The 27,387-nt window shown below is 45.0% G+C and overlaps 4 protein-coding genes across 4 annotated transcripts; 1 reads left to right on the top strand and 3 right to left on the bottom strand.

The window, feature by feature from the left end:
* Positions 1-537: 537 nt before the first annotated feature.
* On the top strand, positions 538-10,752 carry LOC120064621 (ataxin-7-like protein 2). Its single transcript, XM_039015240.1, has 10 exons — positions 538-667; positions 1,842-1,910; positions 3,857-4,175; positions 4,380-4,753; positions 5,023-5,105; positions 8,370-8,584; positions 8,671-8,851; positions 9,002-9,123; positions 9,296-10,163; positions 10,314-10,752. Exons 1-10 carry the CDS (start codon positions 538-540, stop codon positions 10,329-10,331), a joined length of 2,379 nt encoding a protein of 792 aa, XP_038871168.1. The 3' UTR covers positions 10,332-10,752.
* Positions 10,753-16,678: 5,926 nt separating this feature from the next.
* Positions 16,679-19,745, bottom strand: LOC120065348 (zinc finger and BTB domain-containing protein 40-like). The gene is made up of 3 exons (XM_039016272.1): positions 19,221-19,745; positions 18,886-19,107; positions 16,679-17,778 (listed from the first exon to the last, which is right to left on the bottom strand). The coding sequence occupies exons 2-3, from the start codon at positions 19,048-19,050 to the stop codon at positions 17,554-17,556; spliced, it is 390 nt and encodes a 129-aa protein (XP_038872200.1). The 5' UTR covers positions 19,051-19,107; positions 19,221-19,745; the 3' UTR covers positions 16,679-17,553.
* Positions 19,746-21,333: 1,588 nt separating this feature from the next.
* LOC120065349 (zinc finger and BTB domain-containing protein 40-like) lies at positions 21,334-23,613 on the bottom strand. Its single transcript, XM_039016273.1, has 2 exons — positions 23,321-23,613; positions 21,334-21,788 (listed from the first exon to the last, which is right to left on the bottom strand). Exons 1-2 carry the CDS (start codon positions 23,349-23,351, stop codon positions 21,553-21,555), a joined length of 267 nt encoding a protein of 88 aa, XP_038872201.1. The 5' UTR covers positions 23,352-23,613; the 3' UTR covers positions 21,334-21,552.
* Positions 23,614-23,799: 186 nt separating this feature from the next.
* LOC120064817 (zinc finger and BTB domain-containing protein 40-like) lies at positions 23,800-24,997 on the bottom strand. Its single transcript, XM_039015415.1, has 3 exons — positions 24,416-24,997; positions 24,195-24,298; positions 23,800-24,063 (listed from the first exon to the last, which is right to left on the bottom strand). Exons 1-3 carry the CDS (start codon positions 24,861-24,863, stop codon positions 23,800-23,802), a joined length of 816 nt encoding a protein of 271 aa, XP_038871343.1. The 5' UTR covers positions 24,864-24,997.
* Positions 24,998-27,387: the final 2,390 nt, after the last annotated feature.

The raw sequence follows: 27,387 nt of genomic DNA, 5'->3' as shown, positions 1-27,387 counted from the left end.
ATAGGCGCTTTGTGTTTTTCTATTGTACTGGGGGGAAAATGCCTGGAACGTGAAAGAACATTATGAACGGATTCCCATGCTTTTAAAATAACGGCTCTGTTAAGTATAGACGTTGCATGCCTCAACCAATGGTTGCACGCCAGGTTATTGACTGTACCGTCGGGCACCAGATTGCTAAAACGTGGTTAGCTGAGAAACTAGAAGCAATGCCTGGTCATTTTATGGCATTGAACTGTACATGACAGACCAAAACCAGCAGACTGTGGTCCTCAAGGACTGGAGTTGTGCATGCACCCCAGGGGACCCAGTCTGGGCTGGCCACCCGACATTTGTATGTTTCAAGTTTACTACTAAAGCACAACAGAGCTTGAAATAGCTACGCCTTCCCATCTCGTCCATAGCATCCATAAACACTCAAGAGAGTCAAGTGACCTCCACTCAACAGGCTACATGAGGGCATTTCATGAATGCGCACGCAGGTACTTCCCATCCCTGTCGTGAACGCGGAATATGACGTAAGTCACTTGCCGCGCAGTGATGATGGCGGTGCGTGAACGCGCAGTAAAAGTAATGGCTGCTCTGGAACGGCGGGTGCCTAGTCTCGATGATTTCGTGGGCGAAAGCTGGAGCGCCTGGGCCGAGAGAGCCAGTGTGACTGCGTCGGAAGGTAAGGGAGCACTTTGACATTGGTATTGTTAGATATCAAACCGATGGTCATTCTGTTGAGGGTTATTTTCGAGGAAACGGGCGGCAGCCTTAACCATGTTACCCAAACAAAGACCCGGCTGGGTCCTAGCGCTGGGAGGCTAACGTGTTGCTCTCTCCCAGGTCCTAGCGCATACGGCGTCTTCCCATAAAATAAGTGATAATCGTTTCTATTTGATCCTCGTTATGTCGTTTTATGTACACAGACAGACCATGGCAACCATTTGACAATATTCTCTCATTACAACGGCACACACCCAAATAGAACTATGGCCCTACAGCGGAATGTGTCTTGTATTAGTTGTAGCGATGGTTGGGCGAGCAACTTCTTGCCATGAAAAGCTAGCTAGCCGTATTAGCAACGAAGCTAAGCTAATACTTATAGCAGGATGATAGACACCGGTGACGAAGGAGGAGTCTGATGCTGTTTCCACCATGTAACATTTAGGTAATCTAGCTTTTTATTTCAGGGCGTATTTTGAGTTATCGATTGATGGAATGGTGATGTGAACCTAATAAAACAACAGTTTTTGGAAATACTGTTTATTCGAGACACAATTAATTTGTTTAGTTGCCAGGCGAGATCCGTGTCTTCAAAGCTCCAAGTGTGTGTGTGTGAATGAACATAATTTCATCAGTCCACACGTGTATTAGGTCAAATATCATGTTCGTAGCCTAAATCAAGCAACAGAGGTGCCAAATTCGCCATACAAAATTAAGTCACTTATCCAGTTTTCTTCAAATTTAACGTCCACATTGAAAGTGAATTCCCATATATACATCCTGCATGAAACCTGTACCTGCTGCTTATCTCTGATCTGTGTGCCAGTTATGAGACCAGAGGTCCAGGTTCTGCTCCTGACTTCCTGTCTAGTCAACACAGACAAGGGGATGACTCTTAATAGTGTCTTTCCTCATCTCCTCATCCCTTATCCTCTGATGTTGAAGAACTGGACTGGCAAAGGTGTTTGTTTTCCATGTTTTTTTCACTTGATCTGCCTTTCAGATCATTGTGGATCAAAGGAAGATGTAATGGAGGAACCACCTCTTGACTATTGAGAGGCACCCAAAGGTTACTACACTAGCCTTGCATGTGTATCCTGTATGTACACCTCAGTCACAGTCTCTGTTTTCAGGCTCCGATGGAGATGACTGCAGCAAGAATGGGAAGAAAGCAGCCGAGGCAATGTCTCTTAGGAAGGAAGGTAAGTACACTGCTCAAAAAAATAAAGGGAACACTTAAACAACACAATGTAACTCCAAGTCAATCACACTTCTGTGAAATCAAACTGTCCACTTAGGAAGCAACACTGATTGACAATAAATTTCACATGCTGTTGTGCAAATGGAATAGACAAAAGGTGGAAATTATAGGCAATTAGCAAGACACCCCCAATAAAGGAGTGGTTCTGCAGGTGGTGACCACAGACCACTTCTCAGTTCCTATGCTTCCTGGCTGATGTTTTGGTCACTTTTGAATGCTGGCGGTGCTTTCACTCTAGTGGTAGCATGAGACGGAGTCTACAACCCACACAAGTGGCTCAGGTAGTGCAGCTCATCCAGGATGGCACATCAATGCGAGCTGTGGCAAGAAGGTTTGCTGTGTCTGTCAGCGTAGTGTCCAGAGCATGGAGGCGCAGCCGCAGGACCGCTACCTCCGCCTTTGTGCAAGGAGGAGCACTGCCAGAGCCCTGCAAAATGACCTCCAGCAGGCCACAAATGTGCATGTGTCAGCATATGGTCTCACAAGGGGTCTGAGGATCTCATCTCGGTACCTAATGGCAGTCAGGCTACCTCTGGCAAACACATGGAGGGCTGTGCGGCCCCACAAAGAAATGCCACCCCACACCATGACTGACCCACCGCCAAACCGGTCATGCTGGAGGATGTTGCAGGCAGCAGAACGTTCTCCACGGCGTCTCCAGACTCTGTCACGTCTGTCACGTGCCCAGTGTGAACCTGCTTTCATCTGTGAAGAGCACAGGGCGCCAGTGGCGAATTTGCCAATCTTGGTGTTCTCTGGCAAATGCCAAACGTCCTGCACGGTGTTGGGCTGTAAGCACAACCCCCACCTGTGGACGTCGGGCCCTCATACCACCCTCATGGAGTCTGTTTCTGACCATTTAAGCAGACACATGCACATTTGTGGCCTGCTGGAGGTCATTTTGCAGGGCTCTGGCAGTGCTCCTCCTTGCACAAAGGCGGAGGTAGCGGTCCTGCTGCTGGGTTGTTGCCTTCCTACGGCCTCCTCCACGTCTCCTGATGTACTGGCCTGTCTCCTGGTAGCGCCTCCATGCTCTGGACACTACGCTGACAGACACAGCAAACCTTCTTGCCACAGCTCGCATTGATGTGCCATCCTGGATGAGCTGCACTACCTGAGCCACTTGTGTGGGTTGTAGACTCCGTCTCATGCTACCACTAGAGTGAAAGCACCGCCAGCATTCAAACGTGACCAAAACATCAGCCAGGAAGCATAGGAACTGAGAAGTGGTCTGTGGTCACCACCTGCAGAACCACTCCTTTATTGGGGGTGTCTTGCTAATTGCCTATAATTTCCACCTTTTGTCTATTCCATTTGCACAACAGCATGTGAAATTTATTGTAATTTAGTGTTGCTTCCTAAGTGGACAGTTTGATTTCACAGAAGTGTGATTGACTTGGAGTTACATTGTGTTGTTTAAGTGTTCCCTTTATTTTTTTGAGCAGTGTATTTTTTGGGACGCTTGTAAGATTACAACCTTCATACTTAGGTTTAGATTTACCTCTAACATTACTAATCCGGGCATTTTAGCTAGCCACAGCCAAACATGCCTCTGCAGCACAAAGTGTGTGTTTGTATGTCCCAAACAATGTGTGCGTGTCTTTCCAGATTTGTTTCCTCTTCCTTTTGTGCTCGTGGGTGTCTTGTCTTAAGAGATGAATTTGGGGTTGGGGGGCACTGTTCTCTGTACCCAGGTGCCCTCTGGCAACCAGCCTGGCAGTCTGCAGCAGCAGATGTCTGACAGACGCTGCCTCGTGTGTGTTTGTCTGCCTGCTTTTGTTCCTGTGTTTCACAGAGAGGGAGACACAGTGATGTGTGTTTGTATCTATACATACTTTCTCTGTGATTTCTCACCACCTGTTCCTCCTCTCGCTCCCCACCCACCAGACATGTCCATCTTCGGCCACTACCCGGGCCAAGATGACTTCTACTTGGTGGTGTGTAGCCACTGTGGCCAGGTGGTCAAGCCCCAGGCCTTTGAGAAGCATTGTGAGAGGAGACACGGCCCCCTGAGCAAACTGTACGCCCCCCTCCGCTCCCCCCCTCCAGCACCCCAGCAGCGCCCCCGCCATAGCCACTCCCCATCCTCCGCCCACGCAACCTCATCCTGGGAAGGGAGGAGGCAAGGGACTGGGGCACCAAGAGCAGCCCCCCCATCCACACCCCCACAGTTCAGACACACCAAACCCCCCAAGGAAGGAGTACGGTAAGAGCGAAGGGCTAGATGGATCAGGGGTTGAGTAAGAGGGGGGATTGGAGGATGGGGGTGATCTTTCTCTATTTTCCATGGTGAAAACCATCTTATTGTATCCATAACCATCTGTGAGATTTATTTTTAAAATGTATTCTGATTATTAATTTACGTGTTTTAAACATCTGACCATGTTCTCACTCTCTCTTGTCTCTTCAGCCACTCCCACCTGGATAAGAGCCCCCTCAGCGGCCATTCTGAATCAGCTGTGTTCAAGCAGCCTCCACCCCTGGAGCCTCCCCTGAGCTCCCCACCTCCCTCCCTCAGAGACCCACCCTGGCCCCATGGAGGCACCCCGCCCGGCCGGCCCTCCACCACCCCGCCCAGCCAGCCCTCCACCACCCCCCCGCCCGGCTGGCCCTCCACCGGCCGGCCCTCCACCACCCCCCCGCCCGGCCGGCCCTCCACCACCCCCCCGCCCGGCCGGCCCTCCACCAGTGAGAGGACACACACCCAGAGGAAGGAGGCCATAACGGTCCCTACCCTCCCTGGCCATCTCCGTGGACCAAGACCTTACAACAAAGTGGCCTCCAGTGAGTCTTTCTTTCCTTTAACTGTAATTCATGCAGGTTTGGGTCACTGAGATGAAATGTTTTTTTTTTTTTAGAGAGACAGGCCTCCCCCTCTGAACCTGTTTGTTGGATCAAGAGTCTCTTGAATAGATTCATGTTAAAATATAGTGACATCTTACCAGTCTAGTGATCAAAGAGGAAAAGACACAAGGAAAGGAAGCTAGTGTAGACTATTGATTCACAGCCGTTTGATTGCTATTTAGACATTCTTCTCTTCCTTTCATCTCCAGGGAGAGAGTGTGATCTAGACAAGCACTGCGGAGTACTGGACTCCGAGAGGAAGAAAGTCTGCACTCGTCTCCTAACTTGCAATGTAAGTTCACACTCACCCTCTCATGTAAGCTCTCATCTTCCTCCCCTATCCCTGTCTCCTCTTGTCCTAGCGATGACGTCACAGCACCAATTTTGCCCCCTCTCCCGCAGCCCCCCTCCCCTACTCCCCACCTTGTGCACCAGGGCTGTGACACTCTCGTTTGCGGCAGAATTTAGTGGGAAAAGTCTCTAAATGCTATCAAAACCATAGAAATCTTCAGTGTCAAAACTCCCCAAAGGCAGCCTGAAAAGTAGCGGAATTTGTCACTAGCCTCTTTTACCAATAAAAGTCGCTGGAGGGGTCTGAAAACACGTTAAATATAGTGACAAAGTTGCTACATTGGCAACACTGGGGGTGAAAGTAAGTCTGTCCGAGACGAGTACTGGTAGAAGAAATAGTGCCATACCGGTTGAACATGAGCCTGTCACAACAATTACCACTGTTGGCTGTTACACTATTATTTATCATTACCACATGTCAACCGCATGAAACATTTGCAAATGTACCGGAAAACGTGTGGAATGGGCTCCAAAATGCGAGGTGGTTCGACGATAACAGTAACATTTTGCGAAGGCAGAGACGCGTGGCCGAGACGCGTGCGGACAGTGGATGCATCAATTCACGTTATAAGTGTAGACCGAATGTCAATGTCATTCCTTACACTTATTGGTGTTTTGTTACAGATGTCTCTTTACATTCATCAAATGGCAGGTGCACTGTATGGCTGCGGAAATTATTTTCAGGTGGACGAACGTGCGCAGGGGGCCTTTTGAAGTGATTGTTTGGCAATCGGATTAAAACATTGCTGGTTATGTTAATGCCACATTAAAAGGCAATACATGTTCAACAACAATTCTTTACTATTAGGCCCACAGAGATCCTATTAAATGAATTAGGAGTCTATATGTAATTCAATGTTTAGGCCAGCCAAAAAAATCGCATAGGAGGTACCATGCCGGTTAGAAATTAAACCTACTTTAACCCCTGGTTACAACTGATGTGTATATGTTTGAATAACTTATCTGGCTCTTTCATTGGAGGTCTCACCGGCAAGAGATCGGAATTCCTTTCCAAAAGACAGTCAGCAGTGGTGGAAAAAGTACCCAATTGTCATACCTGAGTAAAAGTAAAGATAATTTAATATAAAATTACTCATAAAAGTGGAAGTCACCCAGTAAAATACTACTTGAGTAAAAGTCTTAAACTATTTGGTTTTGAATATACTTAAGTATCAAAAGTAAAAGTATAAATCATTTAAAATTCCTTATATTAAGCAAACTAGACGGCACAATTTTTATTTTTTTTAAATTACGGATAGCTAGGGGCACACTCCCAACACTCAGACAATTTACACACAAAGCATTTGTGTTTAGTGAGTCCGCCTGATCAGAGTCAGTAGAGATGACCAGGGATGTTCTCTTGATAAGTGTGTGAATTGTACTTTTGAGTGTCAGGGAAAATGTATGTAGTAGAAAGTACACATTTTTTCTTTAGGATTGTAGTAAGGTAAAAGTTATCAAATATAAAAATTGTAAAGTAAAATACAGATACCCCAAAAAACGACTTAAGTAGTACTTTAAAGTATTTTTACTTAAGTACTTTACACCACTGGAGAGTAATAACGGCTCTTTATTTTTATCTGTGATGATTCGGCACATTTAGAAAAGGGGAACTATCAGACACAGATAAGAGACATATCTAGGTTATTATTACTATCCTATGATAATAGGAGGAGCTCCAATGATAATGGTCCCCTTTAAAACTAGTATCCCGTAGATAACATAGTAATTACATCGGGCATGGATTTCATACAGACACTTTTAAACAAAAAATGGATGACGTTACTAGTAGGCCTAATTGCGGAGTGCCCCTTTTGGATTATGGGGGTGACTAATTTCTCTCCATTTTACGTTCTCTTTTGTCTTCCTCTCACCTGTCTCCTGTTGTCTACACTTCCGCTATTTGTTGCTATAGCAGCATAATACACTGCGTCTAAATATCATGTTGCTTCGTGATTGTGGTGTTGCCTTAGTATTTGAAAAATATGCCATATAAGGGAAGGGTTATTTTGTGTAGGGCATTGAGGACATTGTGGAATTAAATATGACCCCTAGTCCTAGAGCCCTGGTCTAGTTAGTGTTAGAGAAACGACCTCCTCCTTTCCTTGTTAAAATCACTGATCTGACATGACTAGGAAGGTGACTGCAAAGTAGTAGAAACCTTACTTTCACCCATCCCGCCATGTTAGGTCAGTGATTACTTCAAGTTCAGATTAGGCTTTTGTCAAGGTACTCACATGGCCACTGTCTAGAGCTGGGAGCACAGGAAGGGTGTGTGTGTGTGGCGCAGGCTGCTGGTTTGTCTAAAAGAGGAACCCGGCCGTGTCGCTCAGTGCAAAGAGGGGTCACGTGTAGGCAGGAGTAGAGAACCCCATGTACAGGAAATGGAAAGGAAAAGGAAAGGACCTGAGGAAACGGCTTCCCTCGCTCCTCGTTCAGACGGCCTCGCTCCTCGTTCAGACGGCCTCGCTCCTCGTTCAGACGGCCTCGCTCCTCGTTCAGACGGCCACACTGTATCTTTCTTCATCTCTTTACCAAGACTATTTGATACAGCAGTCTATTGCCATCAGCTGTTATACCTACATATTGTTGATGAAATGTTGCCTCTTTTTAAATGCTTTCTACAAATCTCTCATGATGGTTTAGGCTCTAGTTTCCTGTCTGCTTGGAAGTACCAAAGCCAGGTCTTCTGATGCTTGTTTCCTTCAAATCATCTCTTTCCTGATAGTTTGTCACTCCCCTCATCCCCAACCCTTGTGCTGCTCTGAACAGATTGTCTCAGGCGTATGTTATGTGATTCAGGTCATCTCTAGCAACACAGTTAAATGGTAATGAATCCCACCATGTCTCAGACCCATCTGTGTCTCAGAATGTGTTGATGAGAGAACAGATTTACCAATATCCAAACATGTGTGAACTAGATAGGTTTCAATCACTCATTTCAGACCATCGGGGGTTCCTAGGACTTGGCTGTCATAGGGGCTGGGCGCTATAGTTTTCATTTCAAAAACAGAAGGGAGTTTGGACAGCATCACCCGTTTATTCACCGTACTAGAAGCACAGGCAGAATGTAATTTTTTTAAACATTTTTAAGTTGACCAAATTTTTGTCCAACCACCTTTTGTGTAAGAAATACATTTTATAAACAAAACAATGATTAATGTGTAGTTTGTCTCCCTCGTCTGTTTCTTTCTCTTCTCCTTAGATTCACTCTATTCACCAGCGGAGGAAGGTTTCTGGTCGGAGTAAAAACTTTGACCAGCTGGTGACCGAGCTGAAGACGGGTGTCCGGATCCGTGAGCGGGGGGCTCAGACCCAGGAGGGGAGTGGCTCAGGCCGGTCCCCCAGCCCAGAGGCCCACGGGGACCCCCTAGCACACCCCCACTGCAGGAGGCCCCTCACCAACAACCCTGCCTTCAGGTGGGGGACTAATGTTATCAGCTGTGGTCAAATCATAGTTAAGGTCTTGTGGTAGATGTGGACAAAATATGAATGTCTGTGTTCAGTCGGTCCAGGGCTTCTTCGGAGAGTGCTCCAGAGGAGGAAAAACCTCATCAGGAGGAGGGTAGCACCCAAGCCCCATCACCCCTCACCCATGGGCGCATTTCCAGCGATGAGAGCGAGGGAGAGGGGCCTGAGGAACAAATCGAATACCCCTCGTCCTCTTGGCACCCTAAACCAGCCGCGGTAAGATTACAGGATGTCAACAACTACTCCTAGTATTATTACTGCAGTATGTTTACCTTTTGACAGCTGTAGAATGCAGGGATGTTGCCAACACTGACAATGTTATCACTCCCCTAATTCCCCGTGCTCGGTCTCCTCTCCTCTACCTAGGGGTGTTCGTTTGGCAGTTATATGATGGGTCATGGTGTGTACACCTTTGACCGGCGGCTCCACCACCTTCGGTCAGCGCTCAATGCCATGGTGGAGCAGCACATCAGCGCACACCTCTGGAAGTAAGATTTCTTTCAATGTGTGTCCTGTGGGAGCTGTATACGAGGTCTACTGGTGTAACAGTTTGGCATAACAGCTACATAGTGCTCTTTTCCTGATTGTTTCCTCTCTGGACAAAGTATTGAATTGTAGTTTTCTGTCTGGATCTAATACAGATATATTTTCTCTCTGCAGAAAAATACCTCAAGCATCAGACCAGTCCCAAAGTCCCTCTGCGAAGAGCATCTCTTCCTCTCCCTCCTCATCCTTCTCTTCCTCTCTACATTCTAAAGTCAGGACAGGAAGCCACAGAACCACCCCGTCCCTCAGGCCTTCCTCCTCTTCCTCCCACGGACCAGGGAGGGAGACACGCCTACAAATCGCCTCCCACTCCACAGCCATTAACCAATCAGAGAATTCCAGTGGCAGTGGCAGCCATATTGTAGCCCCTGCACCCCCTCCTGTCCGCCAGGCAGGTCCAGGGCGGCCGCCAGGTCCCGGGAGGCCCAAGAACCCGGTGGGGCGACCCAGCAAGCAGCAACTGAGATTCAGAGAGGAGGAGGCGGCAGCAGCAGCACTCCGTAAACGTGAAGCCCCATCACTGGAGGATGAGCACTCCGGCCCAGACAGGAACTCTATCATCCTACAGGACCGGGGACGGCCCCCAACCAGTTCCTCTAAGACCGCCCCGCCCACCCCTCACAGCCAGACCAATGGCACCCTCTCCCCCAGCAGCAAACCCCGCCCCCAGCCATCCCCCTCGGAGCCCCATTCACCAGCATCTGCCTGGTTGTTTAAACGGACACACCCACCCTCTGGACACACTTCCTCCCCACCCGATCCTCACTTCCGCAGGGGGGACTCAGGACTGCACGGGAGGGGGGCGACGGGGTACGAGCACAGGGGTCTGGGGAAGAAACGCAAGGGGGGCAGCAGTGAACCCTCTCCCCCCTCCAAACCGCACCGCCTGCCCTCCTCCCCTCACTCCAATTTCTACCCCTGGAAGGACAGTAAGGGGGGAACACTGCCTGGTGGGGTGGAGAAGAAAATGGGCACACAGAAGGTGGGTTGAGGCAGTTGTTATAAGTAATATGTTGCAATTTACGATTATATAAGGAATATGTTATTTTCATATGGTACAAATTAAATTGTTATGTTATCCTAGTTTTTGTGACTATAAAGCAGCCATTTGACTGTCCTGCTTTCTCCACAGCCAAAACTGCACCATTAAGAGTGCCTGCCTTACAAGCTACTGAGGGAGTCAGCCCTGCCTGTGCTGTCAGACATCATGCCTCAGACTGTGGCTACAGGACTCAAGAGATGTGTGTGAGTGTGACTTGATATTCAAGCCAATGTTTGTGTGTGTGCAGGTGTATGTCTTTTGACTCCTATATGAGTGTACAGGTAGGTGTGTGTGTGTGTGTGTGTGTGTGAGAGAGAATGAGCGAGAGTGCTTACGACCAATAAAGTATGAGTTATGTGTTCAGTTCCTGAGTCGGATGTGAGTGTGTGTGAGTTTGCTGCTGTTGGTGAGTGTGTGCAGGACAAAGGGGACATGTGAATTTCTGTGTATGAATTTAGAAATACCTCAAGACCTTCTGGTTATGCTGCTAAATAAATACGTTGGTTTATAAAAATGGATTAAAAATATCCTTTACACTTGCTTGAAGTTGTGGCCATTCCTTTATTATGAGGCTGGTATAGGTAGAGCGAGCGGGTTACCAAAATATTATTTATTGCACCCTTGACAGATACTTCTGTGTCCCAAATACTGTTTTATTTTATACAAGCATGGCAGTCTGAGAAATTATCTCACTGTATTGTCTAATTACTGTTGTATGATGCCGGTATATTTAGTGGTGACAGACTGGTAGGGTAGGCTACACACCTCTGCGTCAAGGTAGGTCAAGGAGCGCTCGGTAACATTTTATCGCTCAATGGACCGCATTCCTTCACGTCATGTCAATGCAATTGGGGCCACACCCTTTTATTTTTAATATATATTTTTATATGGTATAGACACATTTGACTCATTCTCGTTCATAACAACCGTTACGTATTTATAACGAGTGCGTGCAATTAGGACAATGCGCGCTCTTCCTGGTAGGATACCGGCTCGTGCTGCTGAAGTACCGGATGTCTCCCTGATCTGAGGTCGCGATGTTTCTTTCTCTAAGCCTCTAAAAGGTCGTCACTAGTTGCCACAGTCATTAGCCCAGCCCATTTCTACATTTTATCTTCTTAAAATGTGATGTTGAACCTAAACTTAACCTTAACCACCAGGCTAACCTTAATATAAAGTTAAGTCCAAAAAGCTAATTTTTGTTTTCATGAATGATTTAATACGATATAGCCATTTTGACTTTGTGGCTGTGCAAACCTGTAAAATGTCTTATCCACCAATTGGTCCTACCCAGGAAGTGGATTGAAGAACCCACCTGATCGATTTGAACCAGTAGTAATTACAGTGTAATTTTAGGTGCGCAGGACTAAAAGTGGCTGCTAGATTTAAGCGGTTTGTTGTCTGCGGGATGTCCCGGAATTAAACCGGCCGGTGTGGAATTTGATTTAGTCTATGGAGTTGCGGAACAGGAAAACGCTACCCTTTCATAATCTCTTAAACGAGAGGGGATTTACTGTCGAGTGTCGACTAATCCGTTGAAGAGACTGCATGTCTATCGTTTCGCGACATCCCTTTCTTGTGATGTTTTGGTCAACAGTTTGTGACACATTGTTGCAGCGCTAAAGTTAAAGTCCCCAGCGCGGTCACAGGTAAACTGGCGCCAACGGTTCAAGAAGAATAACTGACCATATTCATCTCCGAACTATTCACCATGTTTCTGCAACTGTACAGAGACCGTCGGTTTGCCATTGTACAGTCAGCCTGAATGCTATCAGATAGCCGAGGGGAGATGCGGGCTGATGTGGAGTACAGCACGGTCGGCGAGGGGCTGGGGATGAGCGAGTTCTGGCTCCATGTGTGGATGCGGAGGGTCGCGGTGATCGCTGCCCATGTTATTGCCTTTGGTCTCACTGTGCTGATTTCACTACTGTCTCGCCCTGGAACAAGTGAGTACCCTAAATGTCTGTCACTACTAACTGTACTGTTGTCATACAACAGTAATTTGTTGCCCTATTGACATGACATCCTAACCTTTCTTCAGCACAAAACCTGCAGGCCTGGGGAACTGGTGGGTTTTGTTCCACACCAGCACGAAAGCACCTCAAGTATTGATCAAGTATCAGTTGATCAATTATCAGAGTGTTGCTCTGGTGCTGGGCTGGAGAAAAAAACAGCAAAGCATTGATCCCAAGGACTAGGGTTGATGACTACAGTAGTAACCTACATTTAAACAATGCATCTGTGTTTCAGGTCTCTTTTCCTGGCATCCTGTTTGTATGTCTAGCGCAGTAAGTGATCCTAATGGCATAAACATGACACACACACAAACACTGGCTGAAGTGTACCACTATACCAAAATACCAGCTACTTCTAGTTTTAGGTAAGGTAATGTCACTGTGGCAGATTAAGCTCTATGACCATCTTATTTCTGCTGTGACATGTACACTGTCATGTCATGCCTCTGACGCGGAGAGGCCGCAAAGGAATTATACATCCACCTCTATTTCTCTCCTTCTTTCTCTTTCCTCTCTATATATAACATTTTCCTTAAAGTACATTTTAGAGTACTAATAGTAACATTAGTACAAATCTTTTTTTTTAAATACTAAAGGACAAATATATAAAATGTTCCTATATGTTTAGTTCACATAATATCATTTAAAAGTATGCATTAAGGTGTCTGTAATAGAAGAAGCGTGTCAAAAATCAATTTAAACATGAATAAATGCATTTCTATAGCTTTCTAAATGTCCCCACTACAACAAAAATACATAAATACATGTAATTTGGTCATTAAAGCATTTTTATTGAAATACTGTAGAATTCCATTCATTTCTATGGAGGACTGCTCCAACTGGGGAGTGCCAACATAGCTGACCTGTGGGCTTCAAAGACTCAATGGCCAATGCATAGCATCAGCAATCTAGGGTTTATATCATACATTTATTATTGGTATATATCATTAATTTATAAGTCCGGACTTGAAACAGTTATAAAGCGGTCACCCCACCACTGTTTAGTGGGACACTGCTGAGTATAGGTTGCAGATGAGATTTACTGGGCAGAACTGACACTGCATTCTAAGAAATCTCATAAACACTAATTCCCTACCACAAGAGATTCCTACCTACACAATATCTCTCTCCCTCTCTCACACTGACAACACACACATACGTAACAACACTGTCCATTGTCTCTCTGTGCGTTATGCTCAGATAGTGTTCATAAATCCAGTCAGTCCCTTAGGGACTTATTCATAGCATGAACTCCTGACCCGACAGAGATACACAACAAATGTCTCCCTTACATACATGCATACACAAACCGCTTGAGGTAACATCAGAGTGAAGAAATTCAAAGTTTAAGGGTGATTTAATCTCCCGTTCTGCCCATTTCCTCCCTCATCCTCTCCTCCAATTCTTAACCCTCTGATTATCCTCTGATTGTCTTCCCCCTCTCCTCTCTCCTCCCTCTCTGCATTCTGCATAGTGCATCTTTAAATACTGTGGTCAGTTTATAATACCTTGTGAATTAAAGTATAGTGGCTGGTGGGGCTCTAGTTGGGGAGAGTGGGTCCACCGAAAGACCGAAGTAATATGAGTGAAGAGGCACCACACATACTTCAGGGAAATGTCTGATGCCCTCCCTCCCAGCCACCCGTCCCAATCCCTCAAATAGAGCACATCTCCACTCTCACCAATAACCACCATTGGATCTTAGCTATAATGGCAAACAAGGAATAATGATGACTTGATTTCCTCTCCTAATTTGGCATTCTTGTCATGCTCATCAAACCACTCATGCCTTGGTCGCCAAAATAATGGCCCGCACTGCATTTTTATACATGACCCAAAGCATGATGTGATTTTAATTGCTTAATTAACTCAGAAACCACACCTGTTTGAAAGCACCTGCTTTCAATATACTTTGTGTCCCTCGGTACTCAAGTGTTTCCGCTTTTTTATTTTGGCAGTTACCTGTACATACTTGGTATCTTAAAAGATAGACACAGACAATGGTGTAGTGGAGGGTATAAGCCGGTATATGCCGTTTACCCACGTCTTTTTCAGTGGGCATTGCGTATACTCCTTAATCCCCACATTGCGTATAAAAGTAGTGTGTGAAGGTATACGCCTATCAATGAATAAGGCTGATGCATCAGATCAGAATGTTTAGCTTAAAAAAAAAATGAAACCTGTGAATGACAGACTCATGTATGTTTCAGTAGTAGGCCTACTATTAGCCTACTGGCACAGCACAGAGTGTGTATGACTAATAAGACTAATATGAGATTTATAATTTTAAGTCATTCAGAGTGTATGTCACTGTTTCTCATATCATTTGTATATAATATAGTATATGCCATTTAGCAGACACTTTTATCCAAAGCGACTTAGTCGTGTGCATTCATTTTATGTATGGTTTGCCCCGGGAATCAAACCCACAACCCTGGCTGTGCAAGTGCCATGCTCTACCAATTTTTCACACAGGGCGCCTTTCCTTCACCAGGCAGGCTGTTAAGGGAAATGTTTGGTAAAATTACAGTATACTACCACTCCAGGCACCGCCACCACTGGACACAGATATACATACTAGGTATCTTGAAAGATTATCACCTGGCACTCAGTCTTACACAAGTACAAACATATACAAACGACTAACTAGAGACAACGTTTGATGTGCTCACACACACCTATAAACACCTGGGTGTGGCCGTTGTATCCTGATAACCTTGTATGGGACCTGCCCTGAGAGGCTTATGAAAGCGGACCACTACTGGGACAGAGCGGATGTAACTGTCGTCTCCTTTGCTTCATCTGTTTCTCTAGATGCTACTTTGCAAATTTTATCCAGCAAACAATAACTCTGAGACACTACTGTATCTGGATGGTTTAAGGGAATACAGTACCTACTTTACTGTGTATCAACCTGAATGTGTGGTTGTGAGCAGAGCAGCTATGTGGATGTGTATTTTACCAACCCATTTTTATCAGGGGTCGGCAACTAGATTGAGCCGCGGAATGTTTTTTGTCAGCAAATTGTCAGGGGGCCGGAACATAATTATGTACATTTGCAAATAACACTGCAAATTGGCCACAACTAAGTCCAAAAATAGATTTTATTTTTAAATAACAATCATTTCATACCTTGATTACATTGAGACACAATCACATATCTTTTTATTTCATTTGTGAGAATACATGGGAAAAGATTTCCTAAATTAAACTCATTTTTAGCTGAATTCTTGGTGATATTAGTATAGTTGTACCTAAAACTAAAATCACTCACAGGACGGTTTTGGCTCGCGTGTTGCCGACCCCTACTTTATATGTTCTATTCATGATTTGTCTGTGTGTGTTGTCAGTCACCCTATGTTACTGAACATTAGCCTCTATGACACGTTTGTTTTTATTTTAACCCACTTATGTTTAACCCATGCTGGTTGTCTTGTCTTCTTAGTCAATGGGAGAACTGTGTGTCTTGTGGCAGTTTCATTGACACTTGAAGGTATTTGTTTTTTCTGAGTGAGGATGTGTCTTGGTCTATTTTTAAACTTTGTTTGAAAGCCCTGGCGCACAAAGGCCTATTGGATGTGCCAGCACAACGCCTAAACTTCTCCCAGTCTTGTTCAGTAGATAGAAACATGTAACAAATGGTCATAATACAATGATCAATTTACCTTTATCTATTTAAAGAAATAGTGACCAAATACCAGAATGTTGTTGGTCCATTTGGACCATTTCTATGCTTGATAAAGTGTAAATAAGTAAAACTACACACGAAAAGGGAAAAATATATTATGAGACCATAATCAAATATTTTTTTTAAGGAGGTGCCTGTTTTTTATTCCTCAGGTCTTCCCTGCGACCCGAGGAATAAAAAACAGGCACCTCGTTAAAAAAACATTTGCGTAAAGGAGATGGTTGTTAATGTTGTATTCAGCGCCCACCGAGACCCCTGTGTGTATATTCCCTGCTATTCTATATAATGTAAGTCCCGCAAACTCAACTCTGGACCTCGAAGCTAGTTCCACTGAGTATTTTAAAATGGTTCCCCTCTAATTAGGGACGGATTTAGACATGAGAAATGAGGTGGGTGCAATTAATTATCAGGTAGAACAGAAAACGAACAGGCTCCAGACCTCGTAGGGTAAGAGTTGAATACCCCTGATGTAGGTCAAAGTTAGCAAGTTACTTGGTGTATGGCTAATGAAATGGCATTGTACCCATGTTGTGAAACACACATCTCCTCTCTGCTTGACTTGCCTGCAAAACCAATGCAACTTCCTCTTTTAAATTCTGCTTATGACCTCATTTTAACTAACACAAGGCTTGTTGCGTTTACTGATTACGAGTGACTGAATGTAGTTTCTAAGGTGGTCTTTCAGTGTGATTATATGGTATGAGTCTGTCATGTTTGAGTTGAGGGGACCAGGCCAATCAAACCAATGTATGTATACTTGCAGAATATATTTATTTTCCAAATGCAACAAGTTCACAGTACGATTTCTTCAATGTTTGAAATGAGCACCTCAAATGTAGGTAGGCTATTCTACTCAGGGCTATGACCTTCAAACCCAAACGGTGTGCTTATTAGCATAGGAAGAAGTGGCCACTAACCACTGATCCAGCAGTAGATATTTTCTCATCCCCCTGTTAGCATTAATATCAGGTTGAGGAAATCTGATCATATATAGATCTGTGTTTGACGGCAACATCGACCTCAAGTGTGTTCATTGAATAAGCTGAGTATATATTAATGGTCAGTCATCTTTTTTTTTTTTTTTTAAGGAGGCACATACCTCATACCTCCTCAGTCAAGCGTGTATATACACCAGACTGACTAACGCTGCGCTATGATTCCGTCTAGTGAACCATTAATGTAAGCTCGCGGCCATAGACAGAACTCTAAGGTTGCTGTGAACCTGCTGATGTGTTGTGTCTCAATAAAAACCTTGAATCCCATTATTTGTTTGAGGAATAATTCTACTGTAGGTAAATATTATTTAAAGATTCTGGAAAGTAGTATTTAAAAAAAAAATATAAAAAAAAAACTCATACGGTGCTGGATTTCACAGATTTATCAACCAAACCTTCACACGCCAGTTCAAAAGGAAATAAATACAGAAAGATTCATATACAGCTCTACACAGGGCAATAACAGAGTGACTGATTATTAATAAAAAGACACCAATCCTGAGGGTTCAAAGGTTACGCTTTGTCACTTAGTGTATAAGTGTACACACCATCTCAATATTTACAGCTCTTACAGGATACAAAACCAGTGGCATTGCCAGTGTCAAGTTTGTTTCATTCATTCCAAGCTGCCACTATTGAGAAGGACAGTTCCTCCTTCTCCAGGAAGTAGAGACTAGGGGCCAGAGGTCACCTCCACATATAAAGGTGACGGTTCCGTTCAGTAGGTCCTCCACATTAACCGCCATCACCTCCGTGCTTGAGAGACCATCCTCTCCGTCTCCCAGGGCAACAAACACCTGCTGGGATTGGTCCACAGAGATAATTTGTTCTGCTCCACCAGCAGTGTCCTCCTCTGTCTTAATCACATAATAGGAGGAATGACATGTCATTCACATTTCACTACCTTCTCATAGTTACTAACATAGGAGAAAACATATAGGAGCGCCTAGAGCCAAAGCCACACCCCGTCATCCCAACCCCTATTCAATAGTGTAGAGCTGACAGGATTGGATAGGTGCTGTTTCCTCTGTAGCGCAGTTGGTAGAGCATGGCACATGCACCGCAAGGATAGTGTGTTCGATTCCCGGAACCACCCATATGTAAAAAATGTATACACACTTGACTAAGTGCTTTGGATATTATAAGCAATAAAGTACCACAGTAGGAGTCATAATACCCATAAAACCTAGCTGTCAAACAGGGAAGTATTTTGATAGGCTTACCCTGGCGTGACGTTTTGATAACCGTGTAAATCGCTCTAGGACAAGGTGTCTTATCAATATATTGACATGTATTTACCCCCCAAAAATGAAATGATGATTAGCTGCTAATGTGGCTATCATAAAGAACTACAAATGCCATTATGATCTGGACGAGACTGCAGAATCGAGACAAAGCTAAGAATCTCTGGATTAACTATCTAACGTTAGTTAAATGTAGTAACGAATAAATTGTCTACATTTCCTTAAATGGACAATTCTGTGAACTGTCTTGTGAAAATTTTAAATTGACACAATAACTGTTAGCAAAGGTGTCAGCTAGAGATGACCTGTAGGACCTTGCGGGGATTTATAGTTTTGTATGATGTCTATTTTGATGCCAATTGCATTTGAATCGGAGTAAAAGGAGCCGAAACAATTGAAAAAGGTCACCTTGTCCTAGAGAGATTTACATGGTTATCAAAACGTCACACCAGGGTAAGCCTACACGAAAGAAACAGGCCTTATTTGAAGCCTTTCTAAAATCGTCTATGGGAAAAATGAATGGTGGAAAAATGATTGGAACCATTTCCCTGTTTGACAACTAGATTTTATGGGTATTATGATACCTCCACTGTGGGGCTCTACACGGTGAAAAATTACACTTAGTCAACCCTTAATTAATTACACTTAATTACCCCTATTCAAACCTTTCGGAAGTGCATAGGGATTAGAGTTTAAGGATTGATTTAGGATGCACTTTACCTTCTGGGAGGTGGAGGCCTGCTCCTGCTCCTCTAGCGCCCCTATGTAGCAGGAGAGAAAGTGCTCCTGGACCTGCAGCTGGCAGGGGCATACCAGCAGGCAGAGAGAGCAGCCGAACACTGCCCCCTCCTGGCTGAAATGCTTGGTGCTGGCGTGCTCCTGCATCTCAGCCTCGCTGGGGGAACAGGCTGGGGCAGTACAGGCACTTCACCACTGACGAGTCTGGGAGGATACAGGGGAGAAGAGCTCAATACACATACACACAGAGCAGACACGGCCACAGACAGATAGAACTGTATGTTAGGAGTATAGCAGTAAGACATCACAGCTCTTACCTGATGGCAGATCTGGATTCCCCACCAGCAGCACGTCAGAATCAAACATGCCTTTAGGAGACACAAGGGATTGGAAGGAATACATAATACAAATACATAATTTGAGATGAAAACCCCAAATGGCATTTTCCTTAACAGGGATGGACAACACTAATCCAACAACAACAATAAGAAGATATTACGTCAGTTGTGTACCCAAGCAAATAAAAGGGGGGGTGGTTGTAATGTAATAGCATGGACAGGGTAGGTTAGGTCTGGAAGCCTTTCCTGGGTCTCTCCCCAGCTGTGGGTGTCCTCACCTGGGTTCCTCTGGTGCTTGGCCAGGCTCCTGGCACTAGGGAAGAACTTACAACATACACTGCACTGCATCAGAGACTTGAGCTGTCGGTGGGTCTGTCCTGCAAACACCTCTGGGTGGTTGGTACGGTTATGATACCACAGCCCTGACATTTGCTGTGTGCGGAAAGATATGATAAGTAATATAATATACAGTGGGGCAAAAAAGTATTTAGTCAGCCACCAATTGTGCAAGTTCTCCCACTTAAAAAGAGGCCTGTAATTTTCATCATAGGTACACTTCAACTATGACAGACAAAATGAGGAAAAAAAATCCAGAAAATCACATTGTAGGATTTTTAATGAATTTATTTGCAAATTATGGTGGAAAATAAGTATTTGGTCACCTACAAACAAGCAAGATTTCTGTCTCTCACAGACCTGTAACTTCTTCTTTAAGAGGCTCCTCTGTCCTCCACTCGTTACCTGTATTAATGGCACCTGTTTGAACTTGTTATCAGTATAAAAGACACCTGTCCACAACCTCAAACAGTCACACTCCAAACTCCACTATGGCCAAGACCAAAGAGCTGTCAAAGGACACCAGAAACAAAATTGTAGACCTGCACCAGGCTGGGAAGACTGAATCTGCAATAGGTAAGCAGCTTGGTTTGAAGAAATCAACTGTGGAAGCAATTATTAGGAAATGGAAGACATACAAGACCACTGATAATCTCCCTCGATCTGGGGCTCCACGCAAGATCTCACCCCGTGGGGTCAAAATGTTCACAAGAACGGTGAGCAAAAATCCCAGAACCACACGGGGGGACCTAGTGAATGACCTGCAGAGAGCTGGGACCAAAGTAACAAAGCCTACCATCAGTAACACACTACGCCGCCAGGGACTCAAATCCTGCAGTGCCAGACGTGTCCCCCTGCTTAAGCCAGTACATGTCCAGGCCCGTCTGAAGTTTGCTAGAGAGCATTTGGATGATCCAGAAGAAGATTGGGAGAATGTCATATGGTCAGACTCAACTCGTCGTGTTTGGAGGACAAAGAATGCTGAGTTGCATCCAAAGAACACCATACCTACTGTAAAGCATGGGGGTGGAAACATCATGCTTTGGGGCTGTTTTTTTGCAAAGGGACGAGGACGACTGATCCGTGTAAAGGACAGAATGAATGGGGCCATGTATCGTGAGATTTTGAGTGAAAACCTCCTTCCATCAGCAAGGGCATTGAAGATGAAACGTGGCTGGGTCTTTCAGCATGACAATGATCCCAAACACACCGCCCGGGCAACGAAGGAGTGGCTTCGTAAGAAGCATTTCAAGGTCCTGGAGTGGCCTAGCCAGTCTCCAGATCTCAACCCCATAGAAAATCTTTGGATGGAGTTGAAAGTCCGTGTTGCCCAGCAACAGCCCCAAAACATCACTGCTCTAGAGGAGATCTGCATGGAGGAATGGGCCAAAATACCAGCAACAGTGTGTGAAAACCTTGTGAAGACTTACAGAAAACGTTTGACCTCTGTCATTGCCAACAAAGGGTATATAACACAGTATTGAGATAAACTTTTGTTATTGACCAAATACTTATTTTCCACCATAATTTGCAAATAAATTCATAAAAAATCCTACAATGTGATTTTCTGGATTTTTTTTCCTCATTTTGTCTGTCATAGTTGTACCTATGATGAAAATTACAGGCCTCTCTCATCTTTTTAAGTGGGAGAACTTGCACAATTGGTGGCTGACTAAATACTTTTTTGCCCCACTGTATTTCACTTAGCAGACACTTTTATCCAAAGAAACTTTGTCACGCGTACATACATTTTACATATGGGTGTTCCCGGGAATCGAACCCATTACTCTGGCGTTGCAAGCACAAGGCTTTACCAACTCATCCTTTAATAGTAAAGCATGAGAATAAATGTGTGTGTGCTATAGGCCAATGTGTGTTTGAGAGAGAACGAGGTTAAATGCAAAGATGCAAAGAAAAAATGTAATTGTTATAGAGTCACAATACAGAAACTCCTTTCAAGCCAAGGATGTCAGTGTTACAGGGAATCTCTCTCTCTCAGGTAGGACTTCTGGCAAAGCTTGCAGTTGTATGGTGTTCCCCCAGCGTGCACAGCTATGTGTTTCTCCAGCAGGACGGGGTTGGTGAACATCTTGTTGCACTCAGGACACTGGTGGAACTCCTTGGGGTGGCACTCCTGGATGTGCTTCCAGTGGTCCTCCAACGAGGGAAAAGTCAGATGACATTTCTGACAGTCATGGAGCTCTGAGATGTCTGGAGACAGGGCGGGGGGAGAGAAAAAGAGAGAGAGGAGGGTGAAAACAAAGGCATATTTATAGAAATGTAAAAAAAAAAAATCTAACTTTGAAATATATCTTCAGGCGACGAGTTGGCCCCAAAATTGGCCCTGCACTCCTCACACGCAAATGGCTTCTCCTCAAAGTGCTCTGTGCGCTTGTGGTACAAGTGGGGTCTCGACCCCGCCCTGTGCAATTGGGTCCTGGACTTTCTGACGGGCCGCCCCCAGGTGGTGAGGGTAGGAAACAACATCTCCACCCCGCTGATCCTCAACACTGGGGCCCCACAAGGGTGCGTTCTGAGCCCTCTCCTGTACTCCCTGTTCACCCACGACTGCGTGGCCATGCACGCCTCCAACTCAATCATCAAGTTTGCAGACGACACTAAAGTGGTAGCCTTGATTACCAACAACGACGAGACGGCCTACAGGGAGGAGGTGAGGGCCCTCGGAGTGTGGTGTCAGGAAAATAACCTCACACTCAACGTCAACAAAACAAAGGAGATGATCGTGGACTTCAGGAAACAGCAGAGGGAACACCTCAGGAGGCTGAAGAAATTTGGCTCCTCACCAAAAAACACTCAAACTCTTACAGATGCACAAATCGAGAGCATCCTGTCGGGCTATATCACCGCCTGGTACGGCAACTGCTCCGCCCACAACCGTAAGGCTCTCCAGAGGGTAGTGAGGGCTGCACAACGTATCACCGGGGCAAACTACCTGCCCTCCAGGACACCTACACCACCTGATGTCACAGGAAGGCCAAAAAGATCATCAAGGACAACAACCACCGAGCCACTGCCTGTTCACCCCGCTATCATCCAGAATACGAGGTCAGTACAGGTGCATCAAAGTGGGGACCGAGAGACTGAAAAACAGCTTCTATCTCAAGGCCATCAGACTGTTAAACAGTCATCACTAACATTGAGTGGCTGCTGCAAACAGACTCAAATCTCTAGCTGCTTTAATAATTGGATGTAATAAATGTATCACTAGTCACTTTAAACAATGCCACTTTATATAATGTTTACATACCCTACATTACTCATCTCATATGTATATACTGTACTTTATACCATCTACTGCATCTTGCCTATGCCGTTCGGCCATCGCTCATCCATATATTTATATGTACATATTCTTATTCATTTCTTTACACTTGTGTGTATAAGGTAGTTGTTGTGAAATTGTTAGATTACTTGTTAGATATCACTGCACGGTCAGAACTAGAAGCACAAGCATTTCGCTACACTCGCATTAACATCTGCTAACCATGTGTATGTGACCAATAACATTTGATTTGATCTGCAGGAGTACACACAGAGTCAATGAAACTTTAGACACTTATATCACAGCAGGTATTCCTGCAGAATGGTTAAGACCTGGTAGGTCTGCTATACATAAGTAGTGGGTAAGATGGTGAGTCAATCCCCTTCAATGTAAAGTGTTTTAATACACAGAACCTTTACACCAACACAATACATTCGCAGCACTGATCAGGAAAACTTACCCGAGGGGTGAGCGAAGGTCTTGCCACACATATCGCAGGACACCTGTGGCCGTTTCTTCTTGGCGGCTTTGGACTCTGGGTGTGCCTTCTTGCTGCAGCATGGTCTCCTGGGACATGGTACAGTGCTTGGTGTGGGCCATCATACCACACTTATTGTTAAAGGATTGCTTAGCCTTGGATCTAGTCTTCCTCTCCCTTTCTTCTCCTTCAATCTTATCTTCCTCTTCATTCTTCTCCTCCTCCTCGGCTATGTCTGCGTCTACAGTAGTGGGTGTATAGGGCTGCTCCTCCGGTTCTTCAGCCTCGGAGCCTGTGGATCAATGCAGTAAATAATTTATGAATTGATTGATCATTAATTTGTTGGCTGAGAAGGGTCTAGACAAGTCCAAACACAACAAAGAGATGGGTGGATCACATAAACAAACTTAAGTTGAACACACTTAAGTCAACCTCAGTTGTTGTCTTGCCGGACTTGTTGGCTAAAACTGAAACAGACTGGTAACCATGCCGCTGCCCTTATTTCCCCTACTCTGTACCTTTAGCTCCCTGTCTGCTGTTCTCTCCTTGCAAAGCAGCAGTGTTGCCAAATTGGGGTTAAACTCCTTGAGCAGGCCCAGCAGGGTGAGTAGTGTCTGGGCTGAGAAACTCCTTTTCTCCCTCACCTCTGTTCTGGAGCCTATGGAACACTGCAGGACCCCTGGGATCTCCCTCACAGCATGACAGAGATAATAATGCTGTAAACGCTGTGGAGGAAGAGTGGTTCACACACACAGTGGTCGACACACACACACACTTTAACGACTGGAGTGTTGTGTTGAATTGTGCGCTCTGTCATATTAGAGACCACTGTCTTCCAGTCATGCCAAAGTTTCACCTGTTTCTCCTCAGTGGAGATATCGTCCCAGGTCTGCAGTGCTCTCAGCCACTGCTGCACATCCTCCATATTGGCACCTCCCTGAGACAGGGGGTCCACGTCAGCTGCAACCAGGAAATACAATCTTAGTCACCTGAGCATAAAAAAACAGGATACAGAACATTGAAATGCCAGAACAGAACATTGTGATAAAGTTTTATTCCATTTGAATTGAAACCCACCCGTGCTCTCTGGAAGTTGTAGGCGAGCTCTTTTAGATGGTGGGCCGGCCTTCTCTTTCCTGTCCTCTTTCACATTCATTGACTCGCTATGTTTGGCTACTGTGGTCACTCTGGCTTCTGTGGTCACTCCACCTTCCAAACCTCCCTCACCCACCTTTGTCCCCTCTGGAGTCCAGGGGAAGGGAATCTTCACACCACACTCTCCAATGCTAGAGGCAGCTGTCTCTGGGGAAGCTGTGTGCTTGGCCCCCTGGCTCTGAAGCTGTTTGAGCTGTGATTGGGTGGCGGTGGGTGGAGGTGAGACTGGTTGTGTAGTCGACTGCCTCATCAGGTTGGTGAGGATGTTCTTGCTGCCCACAGCTACGTCGAACATCTGCAGGCTGTCTGCGGCGGCGATGATGCGGGTGAAGTTGTGTTTCCCTGGGGACATTTTTCCGGTGTATACCATGTCCAGCACGCAGGAGAACTCTGGGAAGACACTAAGGCCGTGTCGATGCAGATGCTGTCTGTGCCCTCCAGCAGAGACCTGAGACAGAGGAGTGGTTTGTTGTGGGTGTACTATAGGATATGTATTACAATGTGTGTTCCGTAGGCTATGAAATGTTCATAAATAAGGCCATTGCTATTTCATTGGACACTACAGGTGACAAAGCTGCTTTATTGAAAATAATGGTTAATTACTCCACCTGAATAGCGGATTGGATGCGGCCAGCACCAGTTTGTGGGCACGATGGGGGGTGTCCCCCACGAGGATAGAGCAGTCACAGAACTTACCCTCCTTCCTCAGGGCGCGGAGCTGCTGCATTAGCAGCCTGCTGTAATTGGGCAGCTCCATTACAAATCAGTCTAGCTGCACAGATGTGGTAAAGGAGGAAATATGGAAATTACTTGCAAGCTTCGTTACAACACATTTTTGCCATTTAGCAAATGCTCTTTGTGTGTGTGTGTGTGTGTGTGTGTGTGTGTGTGTGTGTGTGTGTGTGTGTGTGTGTGTGTGTGTATAAACACAGTACCTTAGCTAGCTAGTTATCACAAACATTTATGGTTTTAAAATCTAAAGTAAACCAAATGCTACAACCTAACGATAGCCCTGCTAGCATCAGAAGCTAGATTTGGGGTGTCCCCCAATGCTGGATGGGGGGCCCCCCGAGTGAAAAAGTTTGGGACACACACACACACACACACACACACACACACACACACACACACACACACACACACACACACACACACACACACGTCTCCCGAGTTGCACAGCGGTCTAAGGCACTGCATCTCAGTGCTAGAGGCATCACTACAGACACCCTGGTTCGGATGCAGGCTGTATCACAACCGGCCGTGATTGGGAGTCCCATAGGGCGGCGCACAATTGGCCCAGCGTCGTCCGGGTTTGGCCGATGTAGGCCGTCATTGTGACTTGCCTAGTTAAATAAAAAATAAATGTTATATATATATATATATACACACACACACTTAATGACTGTTCCACAGGTGCATGTTCATTAATTGTTTATGGTTCATCGAACAAGCATGGGACAGTGTTTAAACCCTTTACAATGAAGATCTGTGAAGTTATTTGGATTTTAATTAATTATCTTTGAAGGACAGGGTCATTGTGTTAGCTAATCCAAGTTTATCATTTTAAAAGGCTAATTGATCATTAGAAAACCCTTTTGCAATTATGTTAGTATAGCTGAAAACTGTTGTTCTGATTTAAAGAAGCAATACAACTGTCCTTCTTTAGATGAGTTGAGTATTTTATTTTTTATTTTACCTTTATTTAACTAGGCAAGTCAGTTAAGAACAAATTCTTATTTTCAATGATGGCCTAGGAACACTGGGTTAACTGCCTTGTTCAGGGGCAGAACGACAGATTTTTACCTTGTCAGCTCGGGGATTCGATCTCAAGTCCAAAGCTCTAACTACTAGGCTACCTGCCGCCCCCTGTATCTGGAGCATCAGCATTTGTGGGTTCGATTACAGGCTCAAAATGGCCAGAAACAAAGAACTTTCTTCTGAAACTCATCAGTCTATTCTTGTTCTGAGAAAGGGAGGCTATTCCATGCGAGAAATTGCTAAGAAACTGAAGATCTCGTACAATGCTGTGTACTACTCCCTTCATAGAACAGCGCAAACTGGCTCTAACCAGAATAGAAAGAGGAGTGGGAGGCCCCGGTGCACAACTGAGCAAGAGGACAAGTACATTAGATAGTCTAGTTTGAGAAACAAGACGCCTCATAAGTCCTCGACTGGCAGCTTCATTAAATAGTATCCGCAAAACACCAGTCTCAACGTCAACAGTGAAGAGGCAACTCCGGGATGAAAAGCAGCCAACAAGTGCTCAGCATATGTGGGAACTCCTTCAACACTGTTGGAAAAACATTCCAGGTGAAGCTGGTTGAGAAACTGCTAAAAATTACCTCGGCCCCATGGCATAATATGTAGAACTGCAGAAAGCATGCTTTAAAACAAACATTTTCGCTACGCCCCATGGCAAAATGTGTAGAATTGCAGGAAATTAACTTTAGAACATTCATTTTTATTTTATGGGGGGCGGGGGGTTAAATCTAAGATTTTTGCAGACCTGGATTATACATAGATTTTCAATATGATTTAAGTCAAAACTGTAACTAGGCCACTGAGGAACATTCAATGTCGTCTTGGTAAGCAACTCCAGTGTATATTTGGCCTTGTGTTTTAGGTAATTGTCCTGCTGAAATGTGATTTTGTCTCCCAGTGTCTGTTGGAAAGCAGACTGAACTAGGTTAGCTTTATTCTTATTTTTATCACCCCGAAAAACTCTGTAGTGTTTGCCGATGACAAGCTTACCCATAACATGATGCAGCCACCACGCTTGAAAATATTGAGAATGGTACTCAGTGATGTGTTGGGATTTTCTCTAAACATAACTCTTTGTATTCAGGACAAGAAGTTATTTTTCTTTATCACATTCTTTGCAGTTTTACTATAGT

Source organism: Salvelinus namaycush, chromosome 20, assembly GCF_016432855.1.
Source record: "Salvelinus namaycush isolate Seneca chromosome 20, SaNama_1.0, whole genome shotgun sequence".
Taxonomy (NCBI): Eukaryota; Metazoa; Chordata; class Actinopteri; order Salmoniformes; family Salmonidae; genus Salvelinus; species Salvelinus namaycush.
The sequence above is the reverse complement of the archived record's forward strand: the minus strand, read 5'-3'. Positions and strand labels throughout refer to the sequence as shown.

What these genes read in the sequence shown, in the direction of transcription:
- LOC120064621 (XM_039015240.1), top strand. Translation starts at nt 538, where the DNA reads ATGATGGCGGTGCGTGAACGCGCAGTAAAAGTAATGGCTGCTCTGGAA. An exon ending in CAGTGTGACTGCGTCGGAAG is followed by an intron (nt 668 to 1,841) that starts GTAAGGGAGCAC and finishes CTCTGTTTTCAG; the next exon opens with GCTCCGATGGAGATGACTGC. An exon ending in CCCCCCAAGGAAGGAGTACG is followed by an intron (nt 4,176 to 4,379) that starts GTAAGAGCGAAG and finishes TTGTCTCTTCAG; the next exon opens with CCACTCCCACCTGGATAAGA.
- LOC120065348 (XM_039016272.1), bottom strand. Translation starts at nt 19,050, where the DNA reads ATGCAGGAGCACGCCAGCACCAAGCATTTCAGCCAGGAGGGGGCAGTG. An exon ending in AGGCCTCCACCTCCCAGAAG is followed by an intron (nt 17,779 to 18,885) that starts GTAAAGTGCATC and finishes TATGTGATTAAG; the next exon opens with ACAGAGGAGGACACTGCTGG.
- LOC120065349 (XM_039016273.1), bottom strand. Translation starts at nt 23,351, where the DNA reads ATGTGTGGCAAGACCTTCGCTCACCCCTCGG. An exon ending in GACCTTCGCTCACCCCTCGG is followed by an intron (nt 21,789 to 23,320) that starts GTAAGTTTTCCT and finishes CCCTGTCTCCAG; the next exon opens with ACATCTCAGAGCTCCATGAC.
- LOC120064817 (XM_039015415.1), bottom strand. Translation starts at nt 24,863, where the DNA reads ATGGTATACACCGGAAAAATGTCCCCAGGGAAACACAACTTCACCCGC. An exon ending in ACAACTTCCAGAGAGCACGG is followed by an intron (nt 24,299 to 24,415) that starts GTGGGTTTCAAT and finishes TCCTGGTTGCAG; the next exon opens with CTGACGTGGACCCCCTGTCT. An exon ending in TCTCCACTGAGGAGAAACAG is followed by an intron (nt 24,064 to 24,194) that starts GTGAAACTTTGG and finishes CTTCCTCCACAG; the next exon opens with CGTTTACAGCATTATTATCT.